At 40.6% G+C, this 18,570-nt stretch overlaps 1 protein-coding gene across 4 annotated transcripts; it reads right to left on the bottom strand.

Moving 5' to 3' along the window:
• Positions 1-524: 524 nt before the first annotated feature.
• rnf17 (ring finger protein 17) lies at positions 525-17,841 on the bottom strand. Of its 4 annotated transcripts, none has more exons than XM_034574823.1 (39): positions 17,701-17,841; positions 16,841-16,953; positions 16,397-16,494; positions 16,165-16,252; positions 15,848-15,937; positions 15,672-15,775; positions 15,415-15,583; positions 14,925-15,001; positions 14,640-14,714; positions 14,024-14,316; positions 13,838-13,927; positions 13,497-13,655; positions 12,794-12,965; positions 12,386-12,527; positions 11,055-11,242; positions 10,775-10,904; positions 10,410-10,572; positions 9,887-10,002; positions 9,542-9,659; positions 9,327-9,444; positions 8,781-9,032; positions 8,455-8,602; positions 8,066-8,178; positions 7,679-7,769; positions 7,322-7,443; positions 6,914-7,098; positions 6,456-6,514; positions 6,162-6,273; positions 5,882-6,045; positions 5,550-5,669; positions 5,096-5,176; positions 4,643-4,765; positions 4,488-4,544; positions 4,020-4,130; positions 3,720-3,843; positions 3,168-3,303; positions 2,247-2,430; positions 1,959-2,092; positions 525-760 (listed from the first exon to the last, which is right to left on the bottom strand). In XM_034574823.1, exons 1-38 carry the CDS (start codon positions 17,765-17,767, stop codon positions 1,997-1,999), a joined length of 4,848 nt encoding a protein of 1,615 aa, XP_034430714.1. In that variant the 5' UTR covers positions 17,768-17,841; the 3' UTR covers positions 525-760; positions 1,959-1,996. The 4 variants fall into 4 exon arrangements, with proteins under 4 accessions (XP_034430714.1, XP_034430715.1, XP_034430717.1 ...); XM_034574824.1 differs by having other exon boundaries at positions 6,935-7,098; XM_034574826.1 differs by having other exon boundaries at positions 6,456-6,484; positions 7,010-7,098.
• Between the last annotated feature and the right edge of the window lie 729 nt (positions 17,842-18,570).

Genomic DNA, 18,570 nt, shown 5'->3' with positions numbered 1-18,570 from the left:
GTGTGTGTGGGTTGGGGAGTGTTTGTTTGCATTAAGTTAAATTTGTAAAAATGTTAAATAAATATTTATTTTTCTTAGCCGACCATAAAATAAATTTTATCTTTGTTTTGTTAATTGTTGTTGGGGTGATTCTTCTGGTCCGGACCACAGCCTGTAAACAAAGATGGATGATGCGTCTACTTCAGAAGTGAAGCCAAACTATCCCAGATCAGACTCTGCCCTCTTGTGGCTAATGATATACTTGCTCGGCCAATCACGTCGTTTCGCCTCGTTTTTATAGCATCTAACTGATTAAAACTAAACTTACAAGAAACATCAACACTTGAACTCAAACCAGTGTGAATCTTGAGAAATATATTTATTAATAACGTGTGCTTTGAAATTTTAAGTTGATGCATGTCCTATCTTCTAACAAGGAGGCGGATATTATATGCAATATTGCAGGCAGACACCAGGTGGTGATCCAGACCCTTTGGGGAGCCGTCTTGTCGTCCTTTATTTAGTAACAAAGCAAACTGAAGGCAGAAAGTTAAACGACTTTAATCTGTAACATACAGACCAGTCTTATATAGCACGACTCAAAAACAAAGTGCCAAGTCAACACATTTCACTCAAACACAACAGTTAGAAACAAACTTAAAATGAATCACTGCTCTAAAAGAACACTGTGACAGACAAGTGCACATTCTCTGCATCATGTTAAAACTTAAAACAGCAGTATAATGAAATGATCAACAAAACAGGACCTCAGCATGTAAACCTGCGGAAAAAGACAAAAGGAGGAATTTAACAGCACCTCAAAACATGTTAAGGTCAAACCAATGAAATATAGGGTTTTGTTGTACAATTTCAGCTCCAGGGCTGCAGCATGTTTATGAAGAAATGTATTATTTTGTATAGAAAATGCCAGAAAGATAATGTACTTATTTTAACAAACATTTCCCAACTCAAAATGTGGGTTTTAAAAACACGCAGTAAATCAATGGAGAAACTATAACCAGGGAAATTAGCTTCATAAAGTTTAGCCGATAAATATTCTGTCTAATCTAATACGATAAATAACAACTCTTACTTGTGACATTAATGTGGACAGTCAAGTCACATTCTAATCAATGGACAGTAGTTTTCTTCCAGGCAACATTAACACAACAGTTGTCAGTAACATGAAAGTTATCGGACACTAGGGCTGCAGGATATATCGAAGATCTATAATCCTCGCGATATCAGCGTGAGCATGTCAATACATTTGGCTGATCAGATGGAGCCCTGCTGCCCTAGATGATAAATTAAAGACATTCAGATCATTGACCAGTTTTTCCGTCAGTGAATCGTTGTCGGAAGAAGAGAACAAGAAGAGAATCGAGAGAAAACTGAATTTGACGGAGTGGCTCTCTCCCTCTGCTGACGTCTCTGACTCGCTACAATTTGAAAGTTTATTTGTTTGTCGCCACATTATCAACACTGATCATCATATAATGATCGATACTTTTATTGATGAGTTAAATCTTTATTCAGAGCAGCACATTCATCATCCGCTCTCTTTTTCTCTCACACACACGGATCGGACACGTGTGTTAACTCAGTCTGAGTCGAAACAATAGACTTTGTAAACTGAGTAAATGTATGTGGAGCTGGAGGAGACGGCTTCGTGCTGCGTTTGTTTGGACGCAGCCTGGCAGTGCACAGCGCGAATGACAGAGACACGAGAGACGATGTAAATTACTGACAGAGCCGCTAAAAACAAAAACAAAAAAGTGCCCCGGACTTGGTGGTGCTGCAGCCGGGCTGTGCGCCTTCTCCTGGCTGTGGAGCTGTCCGTTGTCCATAGCCAGGGACTGTTTATGCTTATTTATTGCAAATCATATCGTCATCACGATATTAAACAACGTTATCGCATCTTTTCCTAATATCGTGCAGCCCTATCACATGTTCAGATTTGAAATTAGCTGAAAACTCACATGAACCTGTGAGACGAGGATTTTGTCTCCACTCTGCTTCACTCGAGCTCGGCCAGGCCGCTGCTCACCAGAGGCAGATGAACCAACTCTCCGTCCTTGTTGTACAGCAGAACTGTGAGCTCTGGTTCATAAGCCTGAACAGAAAAACAAGACGGAAGGCGCATGGGTGTAAGATACAGACAAGAAGTAATTTCTCTCTATTTACTTTAGTCACTCGTTCTCTTTAATCCATGTGAAAATCAGTGCAGCATCATGTGGTCTTCTTATTTGTTGCTGTGTGTTTCGTACCACGACAGACGCTGTGATGTTCTGCAGCAGGTCGATCATCTCCAGTGCAGCCTTCACGCTCCAGTTGGGGCTGTAGGGCAGAACATTTTCCTCCATGTTGACACTCGGAGCCTTGAAGCCAGCGACTTTGACCTTGAGCGCCTTCGAGGGAAACTTCAGCAGCTCGGCTGGCATCTGACGCAGCCTGACCGGGAAGGACAGAAGAACACGACCACACAGAAGTCACATTATGGGGATAATGTGAATATAAACATAAAACGGAAAACGGAACTCTCCTGAGTAGAGTAACTTGTATAATGACCTGTGGAGGCTACTAGTGGCCACAATAAACCTGTACGTTTAAAGGGCCCATATTGTGTAAAATTCATTTTCTGGGCTTTTACTATCTGTAATAACTTGAAGGGGTCAGTAGAGACCCTCAAAGTATGAAAACAGTCACTCCGCGGACTTTTTCACTCAGTCCATTCTAAGAAATATGTTACAGAAACATCTCGTTTCGTACTTCCTCCCCCGTATGAGTCATGCGGGATCGCACTCGTCTCTCAGCCCCACCCAGCCGGTATCAGTCCAGCCTCAGAACCCACCCGCCAGAGATTGTAAATCTTTAAATCTTGTTATGTACTCTTCACCACTGCTTTGTCTTAATTCTATAAAATAAAGATGTCCTTACTTCGTAAATATGATGACGAGTTGTTATGATCATAGATTTTTATTACAAAAATGTGATATAGTTTTAAGTTATAAACTACTAAATGAAAGTAAAACAAAGAATCGTGGATCTTTGAACCCCAAATTTAACGAGTTCTTTCTCGACCCATGTCCCGCCCTTCCACCACGAGTTAGCAGAATGGAGAGAACCCCTGACATTATTTGTTCGTTCAGAAAGTGCAGTCACTAGTTCCTGCTGTGTGATGCTCATACTTGCTGACGGGCAGAGTGTCCTCAGAGCCATAGTCCACATGTTGGATCATGATCATGAGGGGCTCCACGGTGGTGAAATTCATCAGCTTTGCTCTGTAGAACTTCCCGTCACTGTACTCTGCCAGACACGGAGCACCTGGAAACCACAAGCAGAAATTCAGGTCTGTCAAACTTCACTGAAACATCTGCACAGAAACATCTGCAACACTGTCATCACCTGCTGTCGTCGAGCCGGTGTAACAGCAGCTAGAAAGGTGATACGTTTTATTTACGTAGGTGTGAACAAAACCTTCTTCCTCAGGGTTTCTCTTATGACGAATGTTTTGACGTGCGACTACGAGGAGTTTGTGATGCAGAAAAATCCTCATTTACTGGATTGGACTAGTTTCCAGCTGGCATTAAAACATTTTATTTAAATTTGTACATACATTTTAAATATATTTAATTTGCACATAAAGATCAGCTGACATGATGCTAATTTTTGCTTTAAATGGTTTTGAAAAGCTCTAACCTGCCCGGAGACAGTACAGTGAAAAAACAGTGAGAACTTACCATGAGGGAAGTTGGTGAGTCGTTTCAGACTGGTGACGTTTTCATTGATTCTGGTCAGAGCCTCATCCAGTTTCTCTCCATCCACCTCCACCTCTGCTGTTCCCTCCAAAGACCACAGGAACACCTGCAGGACAAAGACACACAAAAAGATGAATCACTTGTTGACTTATTAGTTTAGTCTCATTATTAGAAGTAAATGACCGACTATAAAAAACATGTTTCATGATAAACACCGTTTCCCCAAGGGATTTTCAGATCTTTATAGATATAGATTACTTTATTGGTATAAGTAGTAGTTACCTCGTTGGGGGTCCTCAGGTGCTTGACCCTGACTTGAAAGCGCTCTCCCTTCTGTGGCAGGTTTGGGTTGACAAAGGACCCCAACATTGGCTCCTCTGGATCCTTCAAACCCTGAAAACACAGCATCTGCATCAGTCTAAATTCTTTTAGACATTTCCAATGAGGCGAGGGCGAATGGGTTTATTAGTAGTTTAGCTTCTGAAATTATGCAACAATCACATATATGGCATCAAGAAATCCAGTGGATACTTTCATGAGTGTTATTTGACTCAGTATTGGTAGATACTGCAAATGAAAACATTTTGTTTAACTCACAAGTTTGATTTAATTATTTCATCTGGATCACCAACTGCTCTTACATATTCATTTAATCCATAATTATATGGTCTGTGTCACCACTTTAGGTTGATCATTAGTTTTAAATCATTGCTATAAATATGGTTTAAGTGAATTCATCTTCCTCAATACCTCAGTGTCGAGGTCCCAGTCATCCAGGAAGATGGCAGGAGACGTCACTGAGGGGCCCTGCAGAGAAACACAAGGTGTTCCCGTGTTGAGTATAGCGGCACTGCTTCATCGGGTGACACAAAACACCAGGAGCAAGCACACACACACACACACACCGTCTGTGCTGACACAGTCCCGTCCATGGAGGCATGTCCATGGTGACAAAGGATCCTGCTGAGGCTCAGCCCGTCCAGAAAGATCTCAACTGTGAGGGGTTCCCTGGGATCAGATGGCAGCTCCTAACACACACAAGCACACGGTCACCAACTACTTCACTGGTATTTGACAACTCAAACCACCAGAGGAATGTTATAATTAATAATTAATTTCTGCATTTTATTCTCCAAAGTGTGAAAAAACTTCAAATCTTCAAGATGCTTCCTACACCAACAACCTACACTCAAAAGCCAAATATATTATTTTTATTATTATTATTATTAGGCAAAGAAAAGCAACGATTGATCCCTCATCAAAAAAGATGCCAACAATTTTTGACAGACCAATCATTGCAACACGCCGGTGCTGTGGGCAGGAGCCACCATTCCCAGGTTTAGGTGTGTAAAGTTTACCGTGACGTGCATGTCCACACAGCGGTTCAGCAACAGCTCCCTCAGCAAGGCCACAGCATACGGCTGCCACTTGCCGCCAATCTGAGACGGAGCATAAGATTTAACACGATAGGACTTAAAGGGGTGATTCTAAACCCTGATGTAAGACAGATCAGCAAACTCATTCAACAATCTTCCTTTGCTGTGTGGTTTTATACCAGAAACTTGCATGGTTCACAAACCCTCATCGGAAACCTTTAAAAGAACCACACCAAAGGTTTTGTATTTTTAAGCCAAATAACTTCAAATCTGCTAATACCTGATGTTAGTGCCAGTCTTTTACTATTGATAAATATGTTTACATTTTTGAACTAGCTGAAGATGAAGGCTTTGAAAAGCTAGTAAATTTGGCTTTTGAGACCAGATTACTTTTGATTTTTAAAGAACTGGTTGTTATGCCGACACACAGTCTTACAGGGTTGACTCCGTGCAGCAGGCAGGGAATACAGAGCTGAGGAACATCTTCACACAGCAGCACGGGGTACACATGGACCACTGGGATGTTCTCCACGTGGCCATAGTCCACATATTGTACCTGGTGACACACAAACAATATAATATAGGATTAAGGTGACACACTGTTGCTTGCGTAATCGTCACAGTTTGACAGAAGTTCATCCAGAATTGAACTACTGTTTTGCTCTGTAAAATGCATTTTCTGGGGCATTTATTGTAATTGATTGCTGATTGGTAATGGTTCACGTACATTATGAGTTAAGGTTTTTTTAATGTGTGCGTTTTCCAGACCTTAACATGTCCTCCGAGCACCTCCAACAGCTGACCTCGGCACCACGACATATCGGGTCCAAAGACGGCACAGCCCTGGACTGACTTCCAAGTGTAGGGCTTCTGTCTGGGCAGCGTTTTCATGCTCTGCTGAATCCTCTCCTTGAGCTGCTCCAACTGACACTCTGACACACACACGCATATTCTTTATTCTTTAATTACAAAAATCAAGCATCTAGTATGTACATTTTTGTAAAATATATTCAGCATCCACAAAATGAAGATTTACTCTGATGTGCACCTGCATTTTGTGTTCTTATATAAATGAGACCGTCCTCTCCGATGGCAGACACACTTGTCTGGATCTGACCCAGACATGGCAGCTCTGGGGGGTCGTACAACTGAGTCTTCACCTGTTCACACACATACACAAATGAACATCACAACCAGAATGCAACAAGAATCACAAAGTACTAGCTTAGTCTTTTTAATTTGTTACATATCTTATTTACTCACATGAACTGCTTCATATTTTACTAGTTTTGCATTAAAGTGGAATCCAGGTTGATAATAGTGTGTGAGTGTGTGTAATCACCTTCTCAGCAGACATGATGCTGCGGGGGGCTGGTTTAGGAGGGATGCAAGTAGAGACGAAAGAGGAGGATAAAGGATCGAGAGAGGAGGGTAAAGGATCGAGAGAGGAGGGTAAAGGAACGAGAGAGGAGGGTAAAGGAACGAGAGAGGAGGGTAAAGGAACGAGAGAGGAGGGTAAAGGAACGAGAGAGGAGGGTAAAGGGTCGAGAGAGGAGGGTAAAGGGTCGAGAGAGGAGGGTAAAGGGTCGAGAGAGGAGGATAAAGGATCGAGAGAGGAGGGTAAAGGAACGAGAGAGGAGGGTAAAGGGTCGAGAGAGGAGGGTAAAGGGTCGAGAGAGGAGGGTAAAGGAATGAGAGAGGAGGGTAAAGGATCGAGAGAGGAGGGTAAAGGAACGAGAGAGGAGGGTAAAGGAACGAGAGAGGAGGGTAAAGGAACGAGAGAGGAGGGTAAAGGAACGAGAGAGGAGGGTAAAGGAACGAGAGAGGAGGGTAAAGGAACGAGAGAGGAGGGTAAAGGAATGAGAGAAGGCGCTGGAAGATCAGGACTAGTTGTACTTTTTTTCTCGCCATCGGAGCCATGAGTTTGTGTCTCGCTCACTGAAGACTGTGCATCAGTTTCTTTGGGTTTCTGAACAAGAGCATCTCTGCGAGAAAACACACTTTTCATTAGACAGGCATTTGATTAAAACTGAAAACTGAAGATAAGTCACTTACTACTGGCACAAAGTAATAATTATTAAAAGTATATTAATAAGGTTCTAAAACCTCATACAAATATACTATATATGGAAAAGAGAAAACAAAGATTGCTTATGTTATTTAAGACCTGTAATTACACACACTTCTATGCTTGTGGCACACACAGACCTTGGTGTTCTCTTTTTGAGGGCGAGGCCCTCGTTGGCCAGAAACTCTGCAATGCTGATTAACTGTCCCAACTTGTTGGAGGAGAACAGAACGACGGGTAACGGACGCTCATCTGTCAACCCCTGGATATCAAACAAGGACAGACAGACACAGTAAAACTAAGTCACTACAGTAACAAAGACAAGAAGTGTGTGTGTGAGTAAAAGGGGAAACTTATGATAAACACAGGGAGAGCTCCTATGGAGGAAGAAATTATTCATCTTTATAAACTACTGTTTGTAGATAAAGTAAATGTTTTTGGCACCTGATCAAAAGGCAAAAGGCGAAAGAGATGAAGAGAGAGAAGGAGGGAAATACCTTGACTGTCATAACGGCTGAGGCTCCTGTCAAGTAGTAGGTGAATAAGTCAGAGGCTGTAGCCGTCCAGGTGGATCGGCCTCCTGCTGGCCTGAAATAGAAAAAGGAGAGAGGACAAATCTCGATGAGAAAAAGTTAACTATCACCCAAAACAAAACCACAATTGTACAGCAGTTTTCTCACACTCCATATAGGAAAGTCTATAACCACTGTGAAGTATAGTAATTGATTTAAGACAAAAAGTACCTCTTATACCAGCACCTACTGCATTTAAATCACATAGTTTTGAAACTACGAAACTAACAGGTTAGACATTGAGATGATATAATTCCATCAATACCGTCTGAGGATTTGTATGCATTAGTGCATGACTACAGTGTGTGTTACCTAATATCAGTAAGAGCGCACTCCAGCGCCAGAGAGCCCATCAAAGCAGGTGGAAGAGGTCGCAGGTTGCTTATGTGGACTTTCTCTGTGTTGCCATGGTCACAGCGAATTACCTGGTACCAAACAGCCAGAGTGAACCAGGACAACTTGTTCAAACAAGCTTTAAGTGATAACAACATACAGTAAATTAATTAGGTTAATATCATCTACAGTATGATGGAAACACAAATCTTTAAATACTCACTTTATTCATGCAAAATGGAGTCAAGATAAAACATGTTCTCATTTAACAAGGGCAGTAATATCAAAACACTGACTTACTGACAGTGGTAAAACAGCTGTGAAAAGATGCAATAGAAGGAATAGGACGGTGTTTTGGGATCTTTTACCTCTGCAATGTTGCTGGATGTGATGTCAGAGCAGATCTGTCCCCTCTCCCAAACCCCGTTAATGTGAGCAGCACAGAACATGTCTGCCTTCCACACCACATCTTGTGGCTCTGTACAGGCACACTCCTGCTTCAGCAGCTCGCAAACCCTGTAAAACAGATGGGGATGTTTGGGGCTTATGCTGATACCTTTATCAGAACGTTATCAACCCCTTATGAAAAAAAATGTAATGAGAGGCTTGGTATTTTTTAGTTTAACCAAAATCTTGATTATAAATGACTAAATAAAAATAAAACACAAATCATTGTTTTTTCTAAAGTGCTAACCTTTTGAGCTGAGAGTCGTTCTGAGTGAGCTGCACGTAGAAGCTGCTCGGTGAGTTGACGTGGGTGACTTTCACTTTCAGGTCTTTGAGTTGAGCAGGGAGCTTCAGCTGAGGCTGAAACGCCAACGGCTCCTCATCCTGTGGGACTTTTTGGTCTGGGGAATCAATGCCCTCTGTGGCCGAACCATGCTCCAGTGGAGGGTCCCATATGGTGGAGTCATCACCAGGGGAACTGGCATGTTTGGACTTATATCTGAGGGGGAAGAGTTGGAGGAGATTGCACAGAGGAGAGGAGAGTACACAAGTGAAAAGATACAATTAAATAGGGATGGCTTGATACCATTCTTTTTAAATTTTGATTCCAATGATCCTACGCTAAATATCTGCATATTCCAATTCCAAGTTTTTTCCTCCTTCAATCATCTTGTCCAATGTTCTAAAAAAAAGCTGAGCTTAAATCAGATGTGACATTAATGGTGTAGATATATCACTTTAAATCCTTTAAGAAATTGAAGACACCCCCATAGAAGACACGGTTAAGTCTCACCCGTCTTTGAAGCTGGCCAGCTCCTCATTGACCAGCAGCTCAGCAATGTTGGTTTGAGGCCCGTTCAGGCTGCATTCAAACATTTTTACTGACAGGGGCCCACTTTTGTGTCTTCTACCTGAACATACAAATAAATAAAAGACACATATACTAATTCATACTTCTGCTCCTTAGAAAGAAAAAAAAATGTACACCCCAAACTGTGCAAACAGCACCTGTAGCCACAATAGAGACCAGTTTCTCGTGAGCCAGGCTGATGAATCTGTTGGTACAGGTGTTGCTCCAGGTTTCTCCGTCAAGAGGAGTCACACCTGACAAACAGCAGTGGATTGCCTGGACAGCACAAGAAACACTTCCTGTTGACTTAAATTAGTGCATAAAATGTACATGTGTAATTCTATAATATATATATTTTATCGAATGTAATGTAAACTGGCCTTTAGTTAACAATTTATTTGATGTTTCATACAGAATCAAAGTGTAAGCTAAGACATTACAGTCAAAAACAGAGTGTAAATGTAAAGATATAGGAACTAATCTACTGAATACTGTGTTCTCACCATGGAGGGAAGGGCAAAGAACTCATCCTTCATCTTCCTCAAGTCGCTGACTGACAGGATTTGGATATTGCCAAAATCTACAAACCGCACTTCCACATTTCTTCCCCCTGGATGACCTACACACACATTCATAATCAAGAATGTAAGTTTGAAATAATCGTGATATTGATTTTGAAGTCATATCGCCCAGCTCTAGTAGTCAATGAAAATCTTAGAAACCTTTTTTCCCCCTCATTTGATGCTGTAAACACCTGCTCATGTCTCCTGCATCCAACACATTAACTACAAGAGCTGATTTCAGCTGGGAAATGCACCTTTGTATTGAATTAATAAATGTTACTTTATAATTCAAATGTCATGTCACCTTTTTGGAAAAGGTGACATGACAGAGCAATTGTGACAAAACCAGGCTTCAATCAATGGACCCTCTGAATTAAACTTTCATGAACATAAAATACACTAATGAAAAATACCCACGAGTAAAACAGAACTCTAATCAAAGCGTACATACATGTACCCTCACCCATGACTTGAGCTCTGTACCACAATTTGTCATCATAGCGGGCTACGCAGGCCTGTCCTATCGAAGGGCAGTAGATGTTGAGGTCATCTTGTCCAGCCACTGATGTCGCATTGTAACAATTCTGGAGCTTGACGGACAGTAACAAGGACTCCATGTTGTCAACCTGGTCAGGGCGAGGGGCAGAAAATTTTTTAAAATTCTTTCTTGGATCTCCTTGAGAGACTAAACATATATTCTCTTCTAAACCCACAAGATTGTTTTCTACTGTTGATTTAAATTATATCTCTGGTGTCTATATATATATATATGTATATGGATAATATTCTAAGTGCATGCATGTTTATTTAGATGTGTATATTTAGTACCAGCTGGATGTAGAAGTCAGCAGGGTTGTTGATGTGGGACACCACTGCATTGAGCGCTCTGTTGTTGTTGGGATAGACAGGAGGGTAGAAGAGCAGGGGTTTCCTGCTCAACGTCACTGGAGAGTAAAACCTATCAGCAGGTTGGAAAGAGCACAGCAAAAGTAAGACCACTTCAATAGCCAGGCTTGATATTCAAAAAGTCTGAATTTGACTCTGAATCAACATTAGATAAATACCAATTTGTTTATCAGAATTTGTTCAGGTAAGTTGCATAGGTTACCTGGCCACTTCAATAAAAACAAGGTACTCTCTGACACAGATGGGCGTGTCACTGGGCTGATCCATGGGCACTTTCCTCAGGTCCACCAACAGAGCGTCTCTGTCCTGACCCAAAGGCCTCATCTCCACCGCAGCAAAGCCAACCACACTTCGGAATTCGACCTCAGCCTCTTTACTCCAGCCTTTGGTCTATACAAACCAACACACACACACAGTGAACACAACTCCTACTACTGCTGCTATTTGTAAAGAAAAACATAATTTAACAAAACTAATTCAATTTAACAGGCACTCAGATTTCCTTATCCTCATCACCATGACATAAGAACACATCATCAGTTTTTCAACATTAACAGCCAATATTCTCCTTGTAATTAAGCTTATAAACTCAATTGCAAAGGTTTGAACTAGTAGTTATTGAGTTAAAGCAGTTTCTAGAAAATCTGCATTTTTTTCCCCTACATTTATAAATTAATGGAGAAAGCTACTCCGGAAATCTAATCAGATCATGTACTCTCTATCAAGTATATGAAATATTAGAATGACATTTCTACTATGCATCATGCTAGAGTTACATTTCCCGCCAAATGGCAGACATAGTGTTGAAAACAGTGGCAAGGAACTATCAGTTTTGTTACAAAAGTGGAGGTGTGTCATGTCACTTTTGTTTAAAGGATAGTTCACAGAAAAATGAAAATTCACTCATTATTTACTCACCCCTCTGCAGATGGAGGGGTTGGTAAAGTGATTGAGTCCACAAAACACTTCTGGAGTCTCAGGGGTAAACAGCTTTGCAGCATAATCCAATACAATTGAACGAAACATAACATGCCTCCATACTGCTCCTGTGGTGTCATCCAAGTGTACGCAAGCGTTTAAAACGGCGTCATTTACACCAAGTTTTTAGCCTAAATGTCCACTGATATCTTCCTACGAGCTGCGTTCACGTATCCTCGGGCACACCATCATGTGGCTACGTCCGCCAGCTTCGCTACTTCGGGTAGTGGAGATTTAGGACTAAGACAGTGTGAATGACCTCGTTTCGAGTCGAATTTGAATGTCGGGTCTTGCGGACACTTGGATGAAACTTAGGGGTAAACAAAAACAGTTTTTTGGACTCAAACACTTCACCCACCCCTCCATCGACATAGTGGTGAGTAGATAATGGGCAAATTTTTCTTTTTCTATGAATTATCCCTTTAAACTTGATCTTTGGAAAAAGTGGCAGTCCTACCATGTGATAGCTTTTCTCTGTCACTCATCTGTGAGGGAAAATGTAAATGATCTGATCAAACACATAGAATGAATCTTTATAAATCTCAGTTTTCTTACCAGGTCATATGGGACCAGGTCCTTGAGAGAACATCTGATGGCCTGAGGAGCAAAGTAACCCAGTTCCAAATTTACTGTCTCAACCACCTTCCTCAGGTGATTGTTCACAGCGTTAAGTGATGACTCAGAACTCCCCTCTTCTCTGAAAAGGCACAACAGAACATAGGAGGATGTATTCAATATATAAGTTGAGCAGAAGATTCTTTACAATCAAGACAAATAACAATGGGTTATTTATACTAACATTTAGTTCTATATATTTATACAATAACATGATTTGAATTTTCTGTGAATTAGTAGACAAACTGAAATAAATAAAAAGCTCTATAGGTCTTAAACAGTTAAAATGGATACTTTCAGAAAACGTTGGAAAAACTGATGTGTAGACCAATCTATTTGTGCCTGTACCTCTCTATTGTGATATTTTCTGTGACGCCATTTTCAAAGAAGAAAACTCGGACATTGGCGAGCTGCGTGACTTTGCAGGTTTTCACAGTCTCCACACAGCCACTCTGCAGAATTTCAACCACACTGGCTCGGCACCAGAGTCCCTCCATCCACTTCACAAAGATCAGGGAGCCTGAAGAGGAGCAGAGAGGAACAATGAAACACTTGCAAAGTATGTTTTACTCTGATGTGTGTGATGCATTCATGAAATTATTTGGTGGGAAAGATAAAGAGGACTAAAATTGTTAATTTGATTTGTTATCCCGGAGAAGAAAATAAAAATGATTTTGTATATAGCAGTAATCAGAGAACCTCTGATTCTTAATCAGTTAACTGCAAACATGCAGACCAATTTATGCATAAACTTCTGTACCACACTGCGTTTATCTTTGGATTGTATATATTTATAAATGTTATGTTACTGTATAGTTTTTTTCACTTATTGCTCTTGTACTTAACTTACTCTTCATATTGTCATTATTCCCTCTATTTTTTACTTAGTATATTTGTTATGCACCAAACACCAAAGTTAATTCCTTGTATGTTGAAAACCTAAACTACATTTTTTGTGTAATTTGCTCAACATTAATTGCATGAAAACTTTACCCATTGACAGTAACGTGCTTTAACCTATTTACATAATTTAGAGGACAGACATACACACCAGTCTCCACTGAATCACTGGAAGTAAAGTAGCAATCTTCTCTGCTGCAAAACTGGTTGATCCTCTTGGAAAGGATCTCGCTATCTCTCCTCTCTGCCATGTAGCGCACATAGAAGTGACTTGGATTCACAACGTGGGTCACCACCACCCACTGGGTAACTAGAAATGAAGGTAAGAGAACAATGAGGAAAGGGAACAACAAAGGAAATGTGGGATTATGTTCATTCTTATTGTTTCTTAAACAAAAATGGTTGTTTAATAATGAGGGTTGTTTTATATTTGCATATAAAACAACCCTCATTATTAAACAACCATTTTTGTAATAATCATGTTGTCCCTACCATCTCTCCTGTTGCCAAAAGCCTGATTTCTCCTTCTCCTGGAGATTCTCCCTCTGTCATTAGCCAGCTCAGGGCCAGTGGGAGGGAGAGCTGCAAGAAGACAGACAAATTAAAAAAATTGGTTAAGGCTTTTCTTCTGTGTCCATCCAGTGCAATTTAATGTTCTGATTAGAACTGGCAACACACCACGTTGTTGTCCCACGTCTACAAGCTCCTCTATAATTACATCTGGAGCTCCGAGGTCCAAGTTTGAGCCGTGGTGAGAAAGGTTGGACCTGCGAGGAGGTCGGGGGCTTGGAGAGGAGCTTTGAGGCGAATGACTGTCAGCTCCACGACTCTCCTGTTCCTGTCTTTGTGGGGAGGGCAGCTTGCCTCGTTTGGGTGAGGTACAGTTTCTCTTTCGGCCCTCGGTCCAGTACAAAGGCGACTTTCTGTTGATGCTGCCCGACTGGTGGCCTTTAGGAGGAGATTCGTACAAGCTAAAAAGAAAACAACAAGAAGGAAGTAAATATATGTAATATTTTGTGTAGTATTCTTTAAAAAACTTTACAAAAGAATTAAAAAGGAAATGAAAAATGTTGGCTAGTCTAAAGGAACACATTCAAAATTTTAATTATATGGGGAAACAGTAGAACACTGTTCTGGCACTGATAAGAGAAACTCCTCATGGCCATCATAAATGTCTGTTTGCCTGTTGAGGTGTGTAATTTGAGTGATAGACAAAAAACAGAGGTACAAACTTTTTGCAATTTTCTGGGCAAAAATAAATCTAAATGACACTTGATGATATTCATGAACTCACTTCTTTGGGTTATTAACTTCCAACTTCAGAGACAATGCCAGACTCCGGTTGACACATTCTGACTGTAGAACACAGCTGTCACGAAAACATTCAAGATTAACAATCAGTCAGTAATGTTCATCAGGTCTACATATATACAGAAGTCTCTGGCAGGTGTTGTGATGTTTAATAATTGTCTAAGTTGTATAAAGCATTGGACTATTTTTGTTTATGCTGGTTGTGAAATAGCACTTGTCACAATGGAACATAATAATAAATAAAAATATCAAGCTTTAAGTGACTGACCTTACTCCAAAACCCATTGTAAGGCTTTTGATATCAAAGGTCTGCTTATCCACAGGAGCTTTCAATGTCTCCAGAACCTATCACACACACACACACACACACACGTTTTTGATGTTATGTGGAGCCAGAGTATCAAGGTCCGACCGAAACACGCACACGATCAATCAAGAGTCAGTCTCACCTCTAAATCATGACATCGACACAAATAACAAATTAAAACCAAACTTATCAGAAACATGAGCATTTGAACAAACATCAGTGTGATAACAACAACCTACAATGACAATAGCCACCTTTAAGAAAACATCTACAGTGATTTTGTGTTTCTTTTTTGATCAATTAACATGAGGTGGAGTTTATGACTGATACTGCAGCCAGCTAGCAGGTGACAATCAAGAATATTTGGCTTCACTTTCGAAAAAAGCTGTTATGTCATCCATCTTTATAAACAATCTATGGTTTGGATGTAAATAGGAATAAGATTACATACATTATCCAGGGTACAGTACTGCCCCAGGTTGGGGACACGTCGTACTTCTCTGGCCACCTTCATGGCTATCTCCAGTGCCTTAATCCTCTCCTGGACCAGGTACACTTCCGCTTGGATGGTGGAGAGTTGTGCCTCCAGTTTGGACACCTGATTAAACTGCACATCCTTCCTGTTGACAGATAAGTTACAGGCCTCAACATAAAGAAAAAATATCAAATTAGACAGCTTCAAGTATTTTTGACTGTTACTGTTCATACCACTTATGGATTGCATGTATAGCCTTGTCTGCAACTTGCTTGATCTCCATTTCCAGCCGAGCTTTCTCTCTCTTCACCTGTTCTGCCTGACCAGTAGTCAGAGTCTGCACAGAGAAACATGATACGTAAAAAGCCATCCAAGTTATGTTACGTTTTTGATCTGGTGCAGTTTTCACCTCATGGATGTGTTCCAGCTGGGCAAGATTATCTGCAGCTTGGACCAATGCCTCATCCACTCTCCTCTCAATCTTCTTGATATCATCTGGCTGAATAAAACAGAAGTTTGACCATTTTCACCAGAATAGTTTACATTCAGGCACCACACCCTCCTTTTATCTGAGGTTAAATCACCCATAACCAATGTTTCACCCACCAAAAAATCTGATGACAACACTTATATATAATCAACAGCTTGAATTCTGATCAGACATTCTGCAAAACCTCTACACCTCAGTCAGGCATGGATTGTATCTCTTCATAGACCTCAACATACCTGGTCTGTATTCTCAGTATTCCCATTAAGATCAGTGGGTGACATTAACTTGTTCCTTCTGCGATTCTTTGATCGGTCACACTGGAGGCTACTGGAGATGACAACACCAAAGACATTATGAAAGTAAAAACCTGTTCTCTTTAATATAGCTATTACTCCACCTGATTACACAACGAGATATGTGTCAGTAATGTGGTTCAGCTTAATCAGAGCAGCCTTTTTTTTGTTCAACCTTCTCATCTTGTTCATTTTAGCTGTGTAGATGAGGCCAATAATCCTGCTGTCCTCTGGCAGATAACACACACCACCTTCAGGAAGGGGGGATTCAACCTGCGGAGAGGGAAGTTAGTTTTTTCTTTGTCATCGTGCCATGTCGCATATTCAGTTTCAAGCTTTATGCAGATCACAAATTCTATTTACCATTCGAACTTGAGTAGCTAGAACATGTTTGGCATTTTATTCAAAGTCTGATAACACTAAACACAGACCCCATATTCACAGTTACAAGATAAGGCCACTAAAGCATTGAAAATGTTTCATCGTGCATTTATGATAGTGCCACAGCCCTTCACATGTAGCATGTCTTGCCCCACTGCGATTGGTTCATACTGAAATCACAAAGACCATGTTTGCCCTCTCCAGAGTGTGACCACTGAATAACCACTGTTGATGTTACCTCACACTCAGGACATTTAATGACGCCGTCACACTGGATGGACAGCAGACAAGAGGTACAGAAGATGTGGCCACACAACAGCACACGAGGGAGGTTGCCGTCAGTGTCATCCTCTGGGAAACAACACACACATAAAAAGCAGGATTCATACAATGTCAGTGTATATAATGATATCATGTACATTTTTATGATCGCTGTAAATGACCATTCTTCTTAGACACATGCGTGTATAAGGCCTGTGTGTAAATTTAGATAACTTTGCTCACATTTCATCAAGGGTGGTCGAATTGTTCGAATCCATTTAATATCTATAGATTGTATGCAGGTGGTCAGACAAAACAAGACATCACCATTGACTGTTGGACATTTTGATTTGGCACTTTTCTCTATTCGTGACATTTAGGAAACTGATCCGGAGAAAAATCTGCAACTAACTCAATCTGCAATGAAAACAATAGCTAGTTGCCTTATTAATTAACTGTATTGCAACAATATTAATAATTTTGTAAGGAATTCGAGTTTATCGCGAAATTAATTATTAACTGGACGGTTCAACATTAGCTTAGCTAGAAGCTAACCCTGTCCACAGCCTCTGAGGATATTGACTGAGTAATAAACTAATAGGTTATGTTCGTCGTGTTGTATCTTTTGGTTTATTGTGTGAATTACAGATATTGAAACACTAACATTTATACGATTAATTAGCGAACGGACTCTCTAGCTAACAGACTTATTTTAGCCGCCTGGCTAGCTAGCCGAGCTAGTTAGCATAATTATTTTAGCCGCCTCGCTAGCTCACAGCCTCGTTTTAGCTAAGATAACTTTATTAGACTCCCAGAACAAGGTTGTAAATGTTCTACCAGGCAGAGTGAAGACCTCTCCACAAAAGTTGCAGGTAACAGCGGCTGGTTTTTCCATCGTGTCCATTTTTATCTGGTGAATCTGGTTTTTCTGACTTCGTCCTTCGGTTGTCACATGACCACGCAGGTGCGTTCAAGGTCCGTGGCGTGTTACGGAAGCCCCGAAGGCAAGACGCAAATATTTCTTTCCGGGAATTTTCCAAAGAGCTGCAGAATTCCCCAAAAGATGATATTATTTATGTCGTGCGCACATGTTAATTATTTTAAGAATGTTTTTGTGTTTTAAACACAACCTAAACATAGATGGAGTGAACTCAGCTGATCTAGTTTTATTTTCCCCTGGGAATAGCACACAATGAAATTCATTTTGCTTTTGCACAGGGACACAGGATTGTCGGGAATCATTTGCGAAGCATACTGAAGGAAAAAGTCTAGAAATAATGAAAATTTGTGTCTCTTACTTTTATTAACTAGAAATAAATAAATGAGTTGTGCACACAGAGTTAACATCTGCATACTAAAGACATGATGCTCTGAAGAAAACACTAAGTTGTGTTTATATCTTTTAAGTGTTTGTAAATTAATTTTTATGATTGAAACGTCGTCCTTCTGTCAGCTGAGCCTGTTTTCCTTCAGTATGCTCATCAAATGATTCCCGACAATCCTGTGTCTCTGTGCAAGAGCAACAAGAATTTCATTGTGTGACATTTCCAGGTGAAAATAAAACTAGATCAGCTGAGTTCTCTCCATCTATGGTACAAACCTGGTGGCTGTGTGCATGAGTGATTCAAACACAAACATCTTCTTGCAAATTTCCCCATGGTGGGACCGATAAAGGATTATCTTGACTTATCTTCTTTCAATAATTAA

The sequence above is a fragment of the Hippoglossus hippoglossus genome, chromosome 21 (genome assembly GCF_009819705.1).
Source record: "Hippoglossus hippoglossus isolate fHipHip1 chromosome 21, fHipHip1.pri, whole genome shotgun sequence".
Classification (NCBI taxonomy): Eukaryota; Metazoa; Chordata; class Actinopteri; order Pleuronectiformes; family Pleuronectidae; genus Hippoglossus; species Hippoglossus hippoglossus.
Note: the sequence above shows the minus strand (reverse complement) of the source record. Positions and strands in the feature narration are given on the sequence as shown.

Bases quoted from the DNA above. Each gene is read 5' to 3' on its own strand.
- rnf17 (XM_034574823.1), bottom strand. From the start codon at position 17,767: ATGGACACGATGGAAAAACCAGCCGCTGTTACCTGCAACTTTTGTGGA. The intron at 9,660-9,886 runs GTGAGAACACAG...TGTGCTGTCCAG, and splicing joins TCTTTGCCCTTCCCTCCATG to GCAATCCACTGCTGTTTGTC. The intron at 8,603-8,780 runs GTTAGCACTTTA...TCTGTTTTACAG, and splicing joins AACGACTCTCAGCTCAAAAG to GGTTTGCGAGCTGCTGAAGC.